Source organism: Haliotis rufescens, unplaced genomic scaffold (assembly GCF_023055435.1).
Source record: "Haliotis rufescens isolate VD_foot unplaced genomic scaffold, xgHalRufe1.0.p SCAF_10, whole genome shotgun sequence".
NCBI classification, from domain to species: Eukaryota; Metazoa; Mollusca; class Gastropoda; order Lepetellida; family Haliotidae; genus Haliotis; species Haliotis rufescens.
The window spans coordinates 39,600,375-39,619,880 of NW_025963780.1; the positions used below are offsets into that span (position 1 = coordinate 39,600,375).

General features: G+C 39.7%; 1 protein-coding gene and 1 long non-coding RNA gene across 3 annotated transcripts in view; both read left to right on the plus strand.

The window, feature by feature from the left end:
- Positions 1–6,179: 6,179 nt before the first annotated feature.
- Positions 6,180–7,925, plus strand: LOC124142647. Its single transcript, XR_007219834.1, has 3 exons — positions 6,180–6,336; positions 7,078–7,172; positions 7,698–7,925. It is a non-coding gene; the product is annotated as an uncharacterized LOC124142647 (long non-coding RNA).
- A 6,918-nt stretch (positions 7,926–14,843) lies between these two features.
- The window catches only part of LOC124142650, a 31,624-nt gene continuing 26,961 nt past the window's right edge, over positions 14,844–19,506 (plus strand). For both annotated transcript variants that reach the window (XR_007219547.1, XM_048390474.1), the window contains exon 1: positions 14,844–15,023. Coding sequence is in view for 1 of the 2 variants with exons in the window: in XM_048390474.1 (XP_048246431.1) it covers positions 14,953–15,023 (71 nt within the window). In the remaining variant the exon portion in view is untranslated. The remainder of the gene's footprint in view (positions 15,024–19,506) is intronic.

Genomic DNA, 19,506 nt, shown 5'->3' on the forward strand with positions numbered 1-19,506 from the left:
TGACTGAACCATTGAAATAGATGCATTTTTTCAATATGGAACTCGTTCATTGATCTACGAGGTGCGTATAAAACAGGATAAATCTAAACCCGGTAAAAAAGATTTCAAGGGTTTTATTATCCGTCCCATATCTGTACGTTTAATGTACATGCTAGAAAATACAGGAAAGCCATGACCATATTGAGACACCTCTGTAATATATGTTCATAGTGACATGAATGTTATTTCAAGATTCGCATTAATTAATTCGTGAAAATTTGGCGGCCAAAAGAAACGTACAATTCAAACGTTTGTCCTCAAAACATGGGCCACAAAGTGGTTGAAATTTATTAAATACTATTCCTTCGTATAAAGTGAATATGACCTTTGATCAGCATTTGGTATGCGGCACGTGGAGTAACATTTTTGTTGCATATTTCTTTTTGATCTTGCTATATTTATACTGAATTTCCAAAGGCTGATCTGAAACCGACAAGCTTTTGAAACATTGATTGTGGCGTATAATCTCAGAAATGGTGTCCCTTAAGATTGCCTCTTTAAATCCGTACCAATTTTAAACATCTCATGTGAACCCGAGAAAAGATAGTGCAAAATCTGACATATGTACATAACGTACCAATGTATTATCGGTAATGCTCACGTGACTAACTGACACTCAATTTGCATCATGTCGACTTGTCAGTCAAGCCCCACAGGTTTCCTACGTGAGCGCATGGAATATAAATAGTCCCGAAGTATGCTGTAATTTAGAATAGCATCTTGCCGTTCTGCAATGACTGTTAAATACAACATTTTGTAGAGTGTACTGAAAATCACGAGGTAAAATTACGCTGTGATTTAGGTCTCTGGGAGTGCAGGCGGTGGGAATTTGTGTCATCAATTCATTTTTGGTTGATACAAATGACTGTCGTGTTGCTACATGCGTGTTGCTATGGGTGTTGGAATGTTTGGAATATATATGAGGCCTGAGAACGCCAACATGAACACAGGTACACCCACGTGACTGTGTGTGACGTCTACCCGGTGCAGAGGTGGGCTAACAGAGCACACAACAGGGAACTGAATTCTGTCTGTCTTCTTACAATAAAACGATACGATATAGGTCGTAATAGCGTTTCCGAGGGGACTGAATGTGTATCAATGTTACACATAGTTGGCCTTTTATATTACCGCTGGTGACTCGTTTAGAAATGTGAGCATCCCCATCCAGACCCCATAAACTAATGTCCAAGATGAACATATCCCCGCCACATCTCTGTCCATGTACCTGCACATGAAGGATAGGCTTTTTATTCAGTCAGTCAATCAGTTCAATTTAAACCAGTATATCAGTGACGATAAGACTGGGAAAGTGGTGGATAGAACAAGGAGTCAAGTGTTTCTCGTATTGCATTGCAGGCCATGCCTTGCTTCACTAACCTTTGAACTAAGAGCCACAACATCACAATAATTAATGTGTTTAGAGTTGTTAGAGTTGCTCTGCTAGAATGCATGTAACAGGTAAATAAATCTTTAGAAGTCTAGTACAATAAGAGATCATTCACACAGTTCAGTGGTTTTGACCATGTTCTCAGAACCTCTTCCACAGTACTACTTTATTTAGTTTTATTTGTTTGTTTGTTGTTTAACGCCAGAATCAGCAATATTCAAGCTATATGACTGTAAATAATTGAATCTGGAGCAGACAATCCAGTGATTGACATCATGAGCATCGATCCACGCAATTAGGATACAATGCCATGCATCAACCAAGTCAGCGAGTCTGACCACCCAATCTCGTTAGTCACCTCTCACGACAAGTATTGCCGCCTCTTAGGCAACCATGGGTTACTGAAGACCTATTATTCACCCGGATCTTCAAGGGCCTCTCCATTTCGCAGATGACTCATTTTGATAAATAATAAACGCGAACGACAAAGTGGGATATTTCCTGAAAGTGAGGTAAGTCGTGGAATGCGTCTATTGGGTCTCAGAGTTGCCATCTGTGCTTCACCGCGTCAGAACATAATTATACCGTTATATTCTAATACATTTTAAATCTTATTGTCCGCATACAAATTGTTCTAAACACCGAATTGTTTGTCCGCAATATCTTTGAAATTGTAGTGTATGGGGAGATTGTGTTTTGTCGGGTGATACTGGCCCATTTCACGTATTGAAGTTTCAAACACCTTTAGATTAAACACGTTAACCTTTCATTCCGTTTTGGATTTAAACGCATTTCTAAGCCCTTTTGAGCATGTCTAGCTTGTGTGTTATACCTGAACATAGGTCTTGACACTGTTTGCTTGTGTAAATGCTTTGTTCACTCGTACCGAAGCTAAAAGCGGAATGACTGCTTAGAAACTCAGACCTTCAAGCAGGGAGGGATCCTATCGGAGTAGAAAATTGGATTTTAATGAGCTTGTCCTTCTGATGATTGTCACCTATTCCCGAGGAAAGCTTAAGCATCAGTATCTATTGAACAAATCAGTTTCAAAGAAAGCCCCTTGCTACAAGGACAAGCAGCATGTGGTCCTTTCAAAATTCAAGCCTTACATTGTTTGAGGTGTGTCTCCAACTAAAGTCCAACAGTAAACACCACATAAGAGACCATTGTTACCTTACATTTGTGGTTGATACAAATGACTGTCGTGTTGGTACATATATGTTGCTCTTGGTGTATGGATGTTTGGGATATATATGAGGCCTGAGAACGCCAACATGAACACAGGTACACCCACGTGACTGTGTGTGAAGCCTACCCGGTACAGGGGTGGGCTAACAGAACACACAACAGGGAACACCACATAAGAGACCATTAATACCTTAACCGAATCTAAGTGATATGATAACGGCAAGTTAGTGGAGACAGAAGAAGTGGTAACAGAGGGCTGCATTTTACATACAGGCTGTAATGGGCAATGCCTGTTGATAAATCTGCGTTACACTCATGTTAATATGCATGTTTCAACATCTGACAAATCTGAGTGAGTGAGTTGGGTTTAACGCCGCTTTTAACAGTGTTCCAGTTATATCACGGCGTGTCAGCTTAATGTGGGAGGTGAGTCCGAAGTGCTGCAGGTCTCAGACGTTTACCACTTCGGTGAAACCCACGAGCACGGGTATGGTGCTGACAAACCTAGAAACATAATCGGGGCGAACCGGGATTCGAACCCACAATCATGGGTTTCTGGCGTGCCCAAGGGACGCAACTCTGCTCAGTGAATCGGTGCGCCTTAGACGACTGGGCCACCCGTGCCCCCTGACAAATCTGAGCAATATTAGATTATACATCATATTATATTAGAACCAAGCAATATCCAATATCTCTCAGCTCTTATTATGTTTTCATGAGGTCGAGGCACGTGGGAAAAGAGTATTTGCAGTTTAAGTAATAAAAAAAGGTGAAGATATATGTTGACATACGAAAACATTCTCTCAATTAATATTTTATTTTTGTTAGTCCCTTCTTCCAACTTCTACCTGGTAGTAGTGCAATCATAAGAAATATACTCATAGACACGTTTCATGCCACGAACTTGAACAAATCAATGCAGTCTCGATAAGGTACGACGTATCTACTGTATCAGAGTCACATGTTCTATAACGCCTAGTTACTGTACTTTAAAAGTATTGATGTTGTCTGGTTGCATATCTGTGATGGCATAAACGTTTCTTTCAATTTTTAATAAATACGTTCCTCAGAGTTATAAAGTTACTTAATATATAAGTTCATAATTTTTCACAAATCTTGGTTTGGAATAAGTTTTACACAAAAATAGCCCAATTGCTTTCACTGAAATGATTTGAATATGAAGTGCTGACTTGATTTATCCACGGATTTTCCAGTGCACTCTACCACTAACAGAAATGTAAAGTTTAACGTAATTGATCATTTCGATGAAATATTTTGAATAACATTATCTGATCTATGTTGTGACCTCGAGTGGTAACGCAAAGCAAAGTCAGGGACAGTTGTGACTCGATGACGTCATCGTGTCCGTATAGGCAGACTAGCTTACATAGCCAGTCTAGGAAATATTAGACATTAGACATAATCCTAACATATATTTCATAAAAGAACGACTTTTTTCGAGTGTACGAAATTTTGACCGCGAATGTCAAACCCAATTTCACCTCACTTCACCTCGAGTGTACTTGGGCGTATGTCTTGACTGGTTGAAACTTATGCTAGCAGGAGTACTTGAAAATGTTATATCATTTTGTGTTTTGGAATATTCAGATCCTGGGAGTTTTGTCATATTACAAGGGTGAGACTAACAATTTGTTTACGCACAACTCGTTTTTTTTCAAAATCTGAGGCAATATTTCTTTCCAGTATGAGTTGGAACAAAATATGTCACCGGATCACAAAGGAACAATGCAAATATTTAATATTTAGGGGGCTTGTAAAAGAGAACCGTTACTATGACACATACATAGAGACCCGTGAAGATTAGGTTAGAATTGTTTTTCAGCAACCAATGATTGTTGTCGCAAGAGGAGGCTAACGGGATCGGGCGGTCAGGCCAGACAATCCAGTGATTTACATCTTGAACATCGATCCACGCACTTGGGATCGATGACATGTATCAACCAAGAAGTTCAAGTCTTCGTGGGTTTTTTCATGTCGATTACATCGACGTCAACACCATTTGATAAGAGTAGCTAAATTATGTTGATACCCGTCGCTGTGGTAACGCCGCAGTTTTGATACTTCAGTTGTGCGCTATCAACCAAGTCCCCAAGCTTCTCCGCCGCCATCATATATACTCAACAACAAAATGAAACAACAAATACAGTGCACATCTCTCATGACAGAATTGAGAACATTCAAAGAAATGAACTGTGCATGGCAAATGTTTCTGTCTGCTGGGATCCAAGGCTTCTCTCTTGATAGTGTTAACGTTCATCGTTTTTAAAGAATAGCCATCTGAGTTTGTTGGGCGATTTGTAAATAGTCAAAACAGCGGAAACATCTAACGTCTCCTCCTCTGAAGGTGGCAAAATCTGTATATTTTTTAATTTATTTTCCAAGCTGCTTGTACATTATACATATGAATGAACAAAGTCATACATATCGTAACACAATAATGTCAATATTATGTTAATCTGCTTTGGCAACGCTCACTTAATGTGTGTTTGTCCATCAGGAAAAGTCTGTTATCGCCATTGCTGTGGCTTTGAACTCATTGAACAGTAGGGCAAGAATTAAATAATATGCATGACATCTGTAAGACGGTTCACAGCAATAATGAATAGAAGACATGCCAGTTCATCACGAACGGAATGCGGCTTGGCCTAGTATCGGCCTGAATAGGCTACTGCGGTCATTTACTGTGTTTATCAAATTCAGTTTGAGGGAGATAATCGCTTGGTAGTCAAAAACATCGTTTAAGACATAAAAGAGGAAGTGAATTGAAACCAATATTGTTCATACTATCTTAAAAAATGCTTGTGTTGATTAAATATTTTGTGAAAATTATTTTATTGTTAGTATTGTTTGGCGAATATAGAGTTTGCCGCCGTGTTGATGCATCAAAGTTGTATTGTTATTTATATGGGACAATCGCTCCGCCACTGTGTAGGGGAAGGTAGCCTGGATGTGAAAACAGTCAATGGCTGTTGCCATCACCGCTGACCATTCGAGGCAGGAAATTGCGCATCTGTCGATTAAAGAGACGAACTGCATTCTGATATCACAGGCCAGTAACACAATTTACCATTTCACTGCGCTGAATTCATATTTTGGGTGTCAAGTGTTTATTATGTAAGACTGACGGCTTGGACTACTTATGGAATACATCGAATAATTGAAACTCGATTAAACGGAATGTTGTTCAAAGAGCATCAAAAGAGATTCCTTTAAAACACTGTCCATCGTGCCAATATAATATGGCATGACGTCATTATATGAATGGCCCCCGTTGGGATTCCGGATTTGCATAGGTCCACAGACAATTATGCTTCTCGTAAAGAGCGACCAAATGAATCGGGTGGTCAGGCTCGATGACTTAGTTAGCGTGTACCCCAACGGTGTTCACAATATCAATAACTGGTTGTCTGGTCCAGATGCGATGCGACCGCCGTCACATAGCTGGAATATTGCTGAGACGGGCGTTTCACAACAAGCTTCAAACAAACGTCATGGAAATGGAATTTTTTAACAATCGCTTTGGATGACGTTAATTTAACCATCTTTTTCAGACCATGTACTGAAGATATTCAGTGAGTGGCGAGGGGACAGAGCCGCTGGTAAAGGCGTTTCTCTCAATGAAAGACGGAACAACCCGCGACTGGCATTCACAGTTCGTGGAATTTGTGGGAGGGTGATGAAAACCCCAAAGTATAGAGGTTTAGTTTCATGCTACTTTTTATATGTAATTTTACTGATATACATGTATGCCATGTTTTCTAAACAGCATCTGTTTTCATTAGACCTTCTATTACAAAACGCCCTCACACGCAGAATAAATGTAAACTAAAATATATAGACAATTTATCTTGTCACTTCTTTCTTTCTTTTTCATTACTGCACATGACCCGTTAAGATTCCGGGGTAGAATAGGTCTTCAGCAACCCATACTTGCCGTAAAAGGCGACTATGCTCGTCGTAAAAGGCGACTAACGGGATCGGGTGGTCAGGCTCGCTGACTTGGTTGATACATGTCATCGATCCCAATTGCGTGGATCGATGCTCATAATGTCAATCACTGGATTGTCTGGTCCAGACTCGATTATTTTACACACCGCCGTCATATAGCTGGACTATTGCTGAGTGAGGCGTTAAACAACAAACAAACAAACAAACAAACGTTATTGTATATCGCTCGCTGACTTGGTTGAAGCATGTCATTAATCACAGTTGCATGGATCGATGCTCATGATATCAATCACTCAATTGTCTGGTCCAGACTGGATTATTTACAGACCGCCGTCATATATCTGGAATATTGCTGAGTGCGGCGTAAAATAACAAACCAAGCAACCATTATTGCATATCATATGAAATACAAACGTGGTACACATGGAATGTGATAGATCTGATCATCGTTACGTTATTAAAGATGTCTCTTTAATATGATTTATTGTCAGGTTTAACACGTGAGGGATATGTTCCGATAGTTGTACAACTGGTACAAAAAGCTGGGCACCTGGACTATCAAAGCATACGCTGCGACGTATTCAAGGTGTGTACTTGATTCAGCATCATCAGTGATAAATATTAGTATAACATGTACAATACAAATTAAAAACATATTGTAAAATAAGGCATTGTGTTGGATATGGTAAAAGTAAATCTTCGTGTTTGTGTACCAAGTATGTGTGAAAGTATTTAGGTTCCTGGTTTATAATTGAGTTGCAACGATGCATGTGCCTATTCCACGTGTCACTATATGTTTAACATACATATTGATTGTGGGTTCGAATTCCGGTTCGCCCCGATTATGTTTCTAGGTTTGTCAGCACCATACCCGTGCTCATGGGTTTCACCGAAGTGGTAAACGTCTGAGACCTGCATCACTTCGGGCTTTCCTCCCACATTAAGCTGACACGCCGTGATGTTACTGGAATAATGTTAAAAGCGGCGTTAAACCCAACTCACTCACTCATTAACATACATATACATATGTGTATCAATATGAAATCATTAGATGCAACATTATCATAATGAAGTTTCTTTGTTAATGCAAAGCATCATTTGTCCGTTTTAGATGCGTAGCATTAGGACATGCACTCAGATTCATGACACAGAAAAAAAGGATGATTACTTCCAGGATCTTCAATGTATCTTCCGGTACAACCTCAAAGAAGGAAACTATTTTGTTGTGCCATCGACTGAAAACCCACGGAACGAGAGAGAGTTCCTAGTACGACTTTTCTCTCCATGCCCTTTGCTTGAATGCAGGTAATGTTTCCTTACAAGTAACAATGTAAAACAATAACATTTAACATGTCAGTTCATCTGTTAAAGATATTGTTTATAGACAGAATGTATTTCCAGTCACAGATTCAAAACACACACTGTCTCTCTCAGAAAGGTGGAGCCATGACCTTTATGAGGGACCCACAACGCATTATTTATGAGAGCATCCGTCATGTCATGCAGTCATTGATGGGAACACGTTTTGTTTATGTAAGTCTCCCCCCAAAACACCCCATCAAAATAACATGGCACCTAGGAATCGTAATTGGCTTTAACAGGTACATGGCCCCCTTAAAGTTCAAGCATTGCAATTTGCATTGGTATATTCTTTTTATTTTACATTATGCATTACTGTTTTAACAGGTTTAAATGAGGGCAACTGCAGATCAACTGCGGACTGTACTGACGGAAATGAAAAAGTTGATGACAGAATACAAATCCAGATGCGAATGTTCTCATGCGATAAGCATAGTTGCCTTTCACGGCAAGCATGGGTTGATGAAGACATATTCTAACTCGGATCTTCACGGGTTTCTAAGAAAAAGACATTGTGTTAAGGGGCTATAAATGCATTACGACCCATCCGTTACTATTTGGTTCAGAAACTGAAAAGTGTTTGACATATGTCCATACAACTATGAACTGCCACATCTATTTAAGAACTGAACGACGAATGGGAGTTGTTTATCGCACAATAAAACACTGCAGGGAGAATAAACCAGGAGGTGCGCATTGTTTTAGTGTACGATAAACAAAGACTATGAGTTGTTTATTTCAAAGAAAAATACAAGCATGTTGTAATATAATACCTGACGATTTCTTTCTTAATTGGTTCAAAGAAAGGCATGTTGTGCTACATCTTTTAACATATCTGTTTAACTAGTAAGATTATAGCATTAACAACATCGTTTTCTTAGCCTATTCCCAATATGATGTTTTGCGGCGAAAGAATCAAATAAATGTTAAGTAATCTTAATATCCAGTTTTCAATGTATCAATGCTATCATCACAATCCCAAATGACGTGTTCTATAGGTTCAAGTAGATTACCGGATAACTCTTCCATTTTTACAGCTGAACCAAAAGCCATGTTTACAGCTCTGGAGTATATCAATAAACAGTCAAAACAAAATCAATTCATGATTATTATTTTTCATGACTCTCTGTCCTGTCTTCAGGCTATTAAAAATAATTTGTGTGAGCATCCAAGTTTTACTTGACGTCATTGAATTACATAATAATGTTGCTACTGACCAATACGACATCGTCCTTTGTTGGTTACCCAGGCATGTTGGAATCGTTGGTAACACGATGGCTGCTGCTGCTGCAACAACACTCACAAAATCTGTAACACCACTTCTTATCACATACAGTGATATGGAACCGGTTATTAGATATAATATCAGAGATCTTATGCTTAAAAGTGGGACACCCAAGTTAATTCTAAATCAATTACACTGTACAAGTGATGTGATGCTTTTATTTAGGTAATGAGGCCACCGGCCCATCATACACGTGCAGAGCATGATGGCATACAAATGTGACAGAGCGCTGAATTATAAGATTTACAATGCAGTGTTCAAACTGTTAATATTGGAATTAATTATATGACACAGGTATTCCCTTGAAAATGGAATTACGTTTCTTACCAGCAAGAAATACATATTTTGCTAAATTGTTGCAAATACTTTGATTAGTCGAGCTGAATAATCTGAACATTTCTTCACGACTTGGAAATATGTGATAATGATTGGGTATGAGATTAGACCGCAGATAAAGATAGAACGGACACACCATACAAAAGTGGAACTCATCTTCGATAGCACTTACAACACAGAGGGGACAGAAACGTTCATGTCTTGGTATATTATATTATCTGCCTGTTTCAACCATAAGACGATGATTGGATCCGAGAAAATTCAAGATATTAATTCGAAATAATGTTACATCAATTAATCGAATCCAGTTATTATATGAAAATTTATCCCTTACTGCAGAGAACAATTCAAGCTCAGAACAAGATTCACAATTATTGTGCAACACTTGATTTTCAATGTCTACGCTCCTTTGCCTAAACTGATGTAGGAATAAGTCAGATCTACCAACACCCTGTTGTAGCCATACCTCTGCAAAGAAAACAGCAATGATTTAACCTTGAGTGCCCAGCAAGCGTTGCCATTCTCTGCCCTTTTATATTGAAAACTATATGTTTTTTTCAAAATCAAATTATTATCTTGTATCAATAGTCGAAGCCAAAATTTTATAATTTTTAAATAATGTGACACTTTGACGGAGTTTCTCATCAAGACAGATTTTACAAAGCTATTTGGTGTGTTTCTACTCAAACCCAAAGTCAATTTACAGAATTTACTGTGCACATTTTCAATGTCAGGTGATGCATTGAATCCCCAAACTTCCGATGCATATGTCAAAATTGGTAACACTTTTACATCAAAAATTTTGAAACAGACATCTGGTGGCAGATATGAGAATTTACCTAGTCTAGACTGGAGGATTTGAATCATCTTCCAAGCTTGCTGGGCTAATGTCTTCTGAGTTAAACTCCACGAGCCAGAAGAGGATAACTGGACACCGAGATACTTATAATTCGATACTGTGGTGACATCATCATTTCCCATCCTAAATTTTTCCTGATTTCTAAGTTTTCCGCCATTTCTAAAAATGACAACTTTACTTTTATCAGTATTAATAGTAAGTTTCCATTTATCACAATATAAAGATAGTTTATCAAGTCGCTTTTGAAGACCAACAACTGACACGTCCATTAAAATAATGTCATCGGCGAACAACAAGATGAACAGTTCTAGAGTATGTAAGGTATCACCATGAGCATCACACTACAACTCCTCGACAATGTCATTAATAAAAAATGAGAATAAAAATGGAGACAGCTGACATCCCTGTCTAACACCTGACATACAATGTACCCGTCAGTCCAGATTTGAAGAGGTCATTTTACGATGATGTCGTATTGGCCATACCAGATATACACATGATTATGTATTTCAAAGTTTCACATAACAAGCGATACCTGTGCCATCCATATAGGATATTTGTAATAATACTGGTTCCCATTTAATTCTTGTTATCTTTTTTTAAATTGATTCATAGGGAGCAGTTTTATGAATTAGTAGCATATAAGGCTATATAAGTGCAATGAGTGACGACGGTCTGTAAATAATCTGGTCTCTGGACAATCAAGTGATTGTTATGATGAGCTACGATACAGGCAAATGCGATACAATGACATGCAATCAACCAAGTTACAGAGCCTGACTACCCCTCCATTTCGTTAGGGCGGTCGGGTAGCCTAGTGGTTAAAGCGTTCGCTCGTCACGCCGAAGACCCGGGTTCGATTCGCAACATGGGTACAATGTGTGAAGCCCATTTCTGGTGTCCCCCGCTGTGATATTGCTGGAATATTGCTAAAAGCGGCGTAAAACCATACTCACTCACTCACTCGCTCACTCATGTAGCTGGAATATTGCTTAGTGCGACATTGAACCATAAACAAACAAACTAGCATGTCTGTAAGTTCATTTTTATATTTCAAACCAGCGCGCTCAACAATCCTGACGTGAACTCACAAGGCCGCTGTACGGAGGAGTAATTTCAACGTTAAGCGTGTTGTTTCATCGATGTAAGAGAATTGTATATCACACAAATGGAACGTGAGGCAAAACTGTTGTGCAAAGTCCACCGCAAAGTGGACGTTAACTAAACTAGTTTCCAAACGAATGTATACCATGAGTGTGCAAGACTATGGAAGAAAAACAAAAGCATGTTGAAAGTCAATATGTATAATATATATTTCATTAGAATTGCGTTTTAAGATAATGTGTAAAACTGCTCATTTTATTCAAAGAAATACCTTACGACTGACTGAAACACAAGACATATGGGGTCATTAATGACTAGTTTCACAATATCACTGTCACAAATCTGTGAAAGCACATTGTGAAAGCGAGTAAGTCCACCTTGTGCATTAATGCACGCCTGAACACGACGACGTACTGTGGACGTTTAATGTGGGATGACGTTGGGGATAATCCACTGCCTTTCCTCAAGGAAACATGTTTCAGTTCTTGGCGGCTGACTGATGCCACTGGGCGTGGTCCCATTAATATTCGATCTGGTTCATATCAGAAGAACATGCTCGCCAGAGTAAAACGTGAATGTTCGCGTTGTTCAGAAACTCCTTTGTGGACCTTACCGTATACTGTATACAATGCGTATTATCTTGCTGGAAGACAATGCCACGTAGCTGTTGTTGAATTAAACGTTCCTCAAGGCTCACCTGAATAATAACGTGCCTAGTTTCCATACCTCCTCCAAATGGTTGAACTTGTTGAATTTGTTTGGCATTAAACGTTCACCTACTCATCTGTATACAGGCTGCCGACCTTTATTTCTGTACAAGCAATATCTACCCAAACCCGAGAACATGACACGTCCCATGTCTCGCACATCGAACTCACCTGGCCAATGTCAGACTGTTACATCGGCGTTGCCGCGTTAACATCACTCCTCGGTAGGGTCGACGTTCTCTTAAGATCCTATATATACTCTGTCTGTCGACGGAACGTGTGTCCAAGTGCCGTCGTTTCGGTTGCCGTCGCTGTAATGAAGCGGTTTCGGAGATTAATGGTCCGGATGTGGTGGTCTCTCACTACTTCTACGCCTACTCTTCTACGTCTGATATCTCTCCTGTCTGTTGTAAACGTAACATCAATCTGGTAATCGTTACTCTGGTGCATTCAAACGTTCTTGCAATGGCGTCGTCCGTGGCTCCTTGTTGCGTCATACCAAAAGCTCTCCCCCTCTCTGTAGCGGTTAAACGTGGCATAGTTTCTTGGTGCTTTTGGTTGATGTGGTCATAACATGCCATGTTACCAGATTTATACAGTACTTTTTACGTCGCACAAAGTCGTTTTGAAAAAATGCAACATTTTCACAAAAAGTGTAATTGTTTCCTGCTTTTTGACACCGAATACATTTGGTTGTAGGAGCGCTGGTCAATATTCAAGCGATATCACGTCGGGGGACACCAAAAATGGGTTTCACGCATTGTACCCACGTGGGGAATCGATTTGGTTGAACTTGATCAAGGAACTCAAACAAAATACCGCCTGATGAGTTTAGCACATATTTCCCACTGGAACACAAATAATATACATAAGCAACAGAAATCTAACATTCCTCGACATATTCGATCAACATTAACAAGAGTTACATTCTTTACACCACTGACATGACAACAGTGTAAATTTGCAATTTGTAGCAATAATATAACGCAAATCTTTAACGTATACTTTAACGATCTTAACATTAACTTGGTCATACTTCCACTTCCTTCATGTCTTACTGTCTGAGGGTTTTAACAAGGCTCACAGGAGCTACTGAATGTAATGTTAATGGCAACATGATGAAGGAATTTGTGTTTGTTAGTTGTTTAACGACTCTCTCAGCAATATATCAGCTATGTGAATACTTGAATCCAACCCAGGCAACCCAGTTATTGACATCATAAGCACTGATCTGCGCAATAGGGATATGATGACATTCATTATCCAAGTCAGGTATTGTTAACAACTTGATTTCAAACGCAGGCATTTTGAAAATATCCTGTCACAAACTGATCAGCCGCCTTTCTCATGTGCAACTCTAACATAACAGAAAAACGACATTTGTCCACTCCAGCTACAATGCATGCCTGCAAATCTCTCACATGCTTGACTTGTTTCTGTCACCACCTCATTTACAGGGTTGGCACTGTTGGACATGCATGTCTTCCTTAATATGTTTCTTCATATCTTGAAAATACACATTCCTACTAATTACAAATGAGAAAGCTGTGAACAAGAATCGAATTTATGAATGTTTGCTCTAAGTAAATGAGTTCCCCTGAAACATCGATTTTTAAATAACTTTCATTTTACAATGTCCATCAATATTTGGTTTTGTAAGATTTGCATGGTTAACTGATATGTCATCAATCCTTGATTAGTCAAAACTATGGATATGATCTAAAATATGTGTTCTCAGGATATACACTCTGAGCATGATTTCGTTTGGATATATTCTGAGACATGTGAATTTAAAACATTGGACCAGGCTCTTGTTGTACTTCGTCCATGGTTACTCTTGCTCTTCTTAGGCGACAATGCTTGTCGTACGAGGCGACTAACGGGATCGGCTGGTCAGGCTCGGTGACTTGTTTGATGCGTGGATAGATGCTCATGATGTCAATCCCTCAATTGGCTGGTCCAGGTTCGATTATTTACAAACCGCCGTCATATAGATAAAACATTGCTGAGTGTGGCGTTAAACAACATGCAACAAACAAAGAAAATCTTAACGAGATTCAAAATTTGACAGATCAGTGTAATTCGTGTTGTTTTGGAGCTCCTCGTTGGGCTCAAATACTACTTCAAGGCAATACCGACTCTAAGCTCACCTTGACGTCAAGCTGAGATTTTTTCGTAGCTATCCCTCTGTCGCCCTCCCGTTATAATTGAACGTTATTACTGAACCAAAGAAAATTGTATTATAATAATATACATCTAAATGGGCATATACAATTTCGACATAATCCTGGTTCGGTTGACTGCTGATAATAATCAAAGCTATAACACATATTGATGAACAACGTTTTAAACTATTTACCATTGTGCGAGAGCATTTGAGTGTGCAGCTTTCACGTGCAGCAAATAATTATAGTTGCACTTTATAGGAAGTGTGCAAGTTAAGGGAGAGCGAAAAAAACAAAACCACCCACCCTTTATCCCCCAATATCCCCATGCCCGTCTCCATCCAACCCCAACCAAGTGAACATTGTGCACCCGCGACAGAGACACCACGACCCTAGCCTGTGTGTACATGCATCAATGCACAAAGAATTACTTCCTTGTCTGTCGCATAAAGCCTGCCTATTCACGGGTAGCAGCAAACAGTCTGCATTCACCCGATGCGCAGTACACGAGAAAAAGTGTCAGCTAGAGTTAGTTCTGCTTTGTGTCCAGCATGAAGACAACCTACATCTTTCAGCTGCTGATCCTGGCGGGATTTATCCACCTCAGTGTCCAGTGGAGCGGGTAAGTAACCAGATGTCATACGAACACTTTCATGTATCATTCAAGCAATTCTGTGAAAAACAGAAAGGCAATCAGATTTTATCCCCAAAACTACAAAAAAGGTATTTTTTCGCATTTCAAAATAGAGCAAAAATACGTTTAATGCAAATGATTACGTTTCTATATAGATAACATGACACATTGTTGGAAATAATAAGCCTGTTTTACTTTATGTAATTAGACTCACCCTACCTATTGCGACAATAATTGTCATGCGTTCATCTTTACTGCCCTTATTCAACAATGCATATGACAAACTCGGTCACAACAACCTCTGTATTTATCTGATGTCTGGTATTTGTAAGTCACCTTTTCACACGAGTCACAATTCAAGTTAGGCGACATACTTGCGATATGACGTGCGATAGTTTGGGCAACTGTGTGCTCCTCTCTGGGCGTAAATAATCGTTGAATGCGCAATTTTCTACGACCCTATTTGAATAATCGTGAATACATGCATGCATCAGGATTAATATTCGTCCATTTTACTTCTATATGATATTTGTCTATCAGTCATGAACATATTCATATACGATATGTAATTTGATATCATCTACTGCACCTGCATGGTAGCTGGTAGCCGAAACGTCATAACCCTAATTATGTAGTATACGCTGTACCTACATGGACCAATTTCACAACCAAGGCTGAAAGACGACATCACTACGCTAGTGTAGATGAAGCTACACCTCTGTCATTAGTATTGTTCGGTGTGTGGTCGAGGACAGAATTATGTATTCGGAATTTGTCAGTGTGTGGACGAGGACACACAAGCGTAGTGTGTTGTTGAAGACATGCATATGCAATAAGTGTTGGTAAGTGCGGATCAGGACACACATATGTAGCTCGCCTAAACATTCATTAAACTTATTTAATTGGTGAGCGTCCAGAAAGTGTCCGGAAGAGCGTCGAGTTTCTCAAGCGTAAAATGTACGGAAAAACGATGGTTTTTGCTCCGCCTTGTACAACTGTTAACAGTCAATCAGATGGCGCTGGTCCCCTGACGCACGTGATGTCCAAGGTTTCCTTTGGGGAGCATTAGGTTTCGTATCTCTGGGATTCCTTGCTCTAGTATCTGTCGTGCGCAGTGCGGCGAGATTTGCTGATAAGTCAATTTTAGGATATGAAACCTGTTATTTGAATTCAGACACACGCCAAGACGTGAAACCAATCCATCACATGTTACCAAGTTTATTGAGATGACATATCCGTCCGCTATGCACAGTTGTCCCAATCGGATAATGGGTTGTGTTTTACTTGATTACAACAGTTAATATTATTTTAATGTGACGTTTACACGACATACGGTTTTTCCTTTTGACGAAAGGTCGGCCGCATGATCGCTGAGCTGAAGTTTATAAGTGTATGAACGACACATTTTGACGTTCATATGTTTTTTCACGAGGCTGTATTTTTTAAATGACTACTTGCACATTCCTTGAGGGAAATCCCTGGGAATTCCCTAGGACACATTACATGCAGAAGTGTCGTTTCTCATCATTTAGACCCTTTAATTTTGAACTTAGCGTTTTAGCATACATGTACATTGGGATACGTCGGAGAGTTTGATTGCATGTCCGTTCAAGGATATCCTCGGTACAACCCATCCTAGAGAACAAAACGAAGAAAAGCACATCGAAACTATCGCTGTGACAGTCTACAGCAGTCTATGAATGTACCTTAGTATCTAACTGACACTTCGTTACAATCACCTTTCAATGATCGGCCTATTGATCAGTCATGACTAACACTTGAAATAGCCGGGGTATTCTCAGGACGACGACCCCTCGAATTTTTCCATTCGCAGGACGACGACCGCCGGTACGCTTTTGATGTGTGGTGGTGTTTTAGGAGGGGATTAACTCCTTGGTTAGTGTCAAAAACTGAAATGTGTTCACTGAATTCTCATTCTCGATATGGCAAACGCGCAGGTACAGTACACGTTTCTTCCAACTGCACGCGGCAGTAGATACCTTTGTACTGGTGGCTACACCTACCGAGTTGGAAAAAGGAAGAGGAATGACTGGATTTCTGTGTGCAGCCGACACCATCTACGGAGATGGAACCTTTTACGCGACTCCACGTCTCTTCTACCAGCTCTACACCCTCCACGCCTTTTTGCCAACAAGATGGGTTGAGACAGAGCAGGAGCTTTGGAACCATTTCAACAACGACAGCCCTCGCACCAATAACCACCTGGAGGGATGGCATGGACGCTTAAAGAAAGTCATCGGCAAAGCCCACCCCAACATCTTTGAGCTGATAAGATTTCTAGGAGCTGAACGGCAGAAGACAGAGTGTAATCTGCTACAGTACCAGGCCGGCCAGCGTCTCCCACCAAAAAAGAAGAAGTTCTGTGATATACAACGCAGAATCGATCAACTGAAGACCAGACTGATCCAGAATGAAGTCAGCGTAATTTTCTTTGCTGACTCAGTGTCTCATCTTCTCAAACTGTCTTAATTGCCCATGACTTTTACGTCATCTTGTACATATACATTCTAATTATTTGTAAATAAATCAATATTCCATCCTTATTGTCTTTCATTCGTTCGTTTCAAATCCATTTCCACTTTTTTACTTGCTCGAGTTGTTAAAATAACACTCGATACCCATTGTTCAACTAGATTGGCGGATTAAAATATTCGCAGGACGACGACCTCACTTTTTGCTAGTTTGTTTTCATACGACACAGGGGGTCGTCGTCCTGAGAATGAACCAAATAGCCATTGGTTTATTAACAGCTTAGGAAATCACCCCCGTCACTTGTATCGTATCTGACATTTTGACGCCTTGAACTTGATGTAAATGTATAACGACGCTCTATCTTTGTGACTTACTGGGGTAGTTCTTAACAGACCTGTCTCATCTAATTAGGATACCATCGTCGTCTACTTTCGTGCAGTTCGCCTACTGGGTTATCAAACGGCTTTATGACTTTATGCACCAGTGCGTCGTCTACATTCGCCTGCAGTGCATTTTGCCTTCAGTGTTATCAAAACAACCTTATGCTCCATTTGTTGACTCCTCCAGGCAGCCGGTAGAAATAGAGCACAGCACAATACAAACTGAAGACAAGGACCATAATACCGAGAGGTCGATAACATCATAAAATATACAAAGTAATGTTGTTGTAAATATCGGAATATGAAGACAGAAATAAGCATCATTTGCAAACAGCGCCCGAGTACGGCAATAATATCCTACAGACGCATTTCAGTCTCTATTAAGTGATAAATTGATAACGTGATAACAAGTGATCACTTGCTTGATAAAGGTGTTAGGATCTACACCGAAACGTCGCAATTATTGTAATAAAGAAGTTGTTCATCCATAGAACTCGTCTTACTTCATCACACCAACTTCTAAATGCCACTGAAAGAAACAATAGCATACATGAAGGGGATTAACAGTAACAACAATAGCATACATGAATGGGATGAGTGACTATCTGTATTATCATGATATTGTAGATATATCATATGTTAGTAATATTCGCATTGAATTCTCAGATTAAACTTGAAACCAACCAGTTGCAAGTATTAAAACTCACGGTGTGTTTTGGGGCAGAGGAATGAGGAAGTATATTACGGTTTCAATGAAGCTATACATAGAGGATTGTTTTCTCTGCTGTGCTTGAACGATCGCATTCACATCTCTTACCTCGACATTTGAAATACATTCCTTTTGTCATACTCATTCCAGGGATTATTTTTACACACGCGATTCATTCAATACTAATCATAATGAGTGAGTAAGTGAGTGAGGGAGAATGATTTTACGCCGTTTTAAATACATTCCAGAAATATCACGCGGGGACACTAGAACTTTGCTTCACACATTTACGCATATGGGAAATCAAACCGATGCCTCCTGCAGTACGAGCGAACACTTTAACCACTAGCTAACCCCACTGCCCCACAAATTATAATGCGCCCTATTCATGTATGTGTGACATCTCAAGCGTGTCGATAACTATATAATGTATATGTTGACATTGTGTTGGTTATTTCAAGCTGACATATCGATACTGCTGTCGAGTGTAGGGTATTGTACGTATAAGACACCGAACCCAATGTTGAGATATATTCCGTGCAGCTTCATATGCTATATGTTTTGTGTGAGCAGTTAATTTCCCACATTTGCCCAATGGTTTGATCTGTTATGTCACATTATGCGTCTCATAACACTACTGTGTTGCCGCTTAGTACTTTGTTTAGTCGAATCACAGAATTGCCACAAACTCCGCACAAGTCTGACCGTACAGTGACAAGAAAGGCGATTTTATTACGCTTCATCGGGTGTGATGCACAGGTGCGTGTGTGTGTGACGCTGCTTGTCCTCGCCCGTTCTGGTACTTGTACTACTAATTGTGTTGGGGGTCGGGGTGGGGTCGTTGTCAGGGCATTACATGGTATATCGTGGTACAAGTAGCCTACAGATA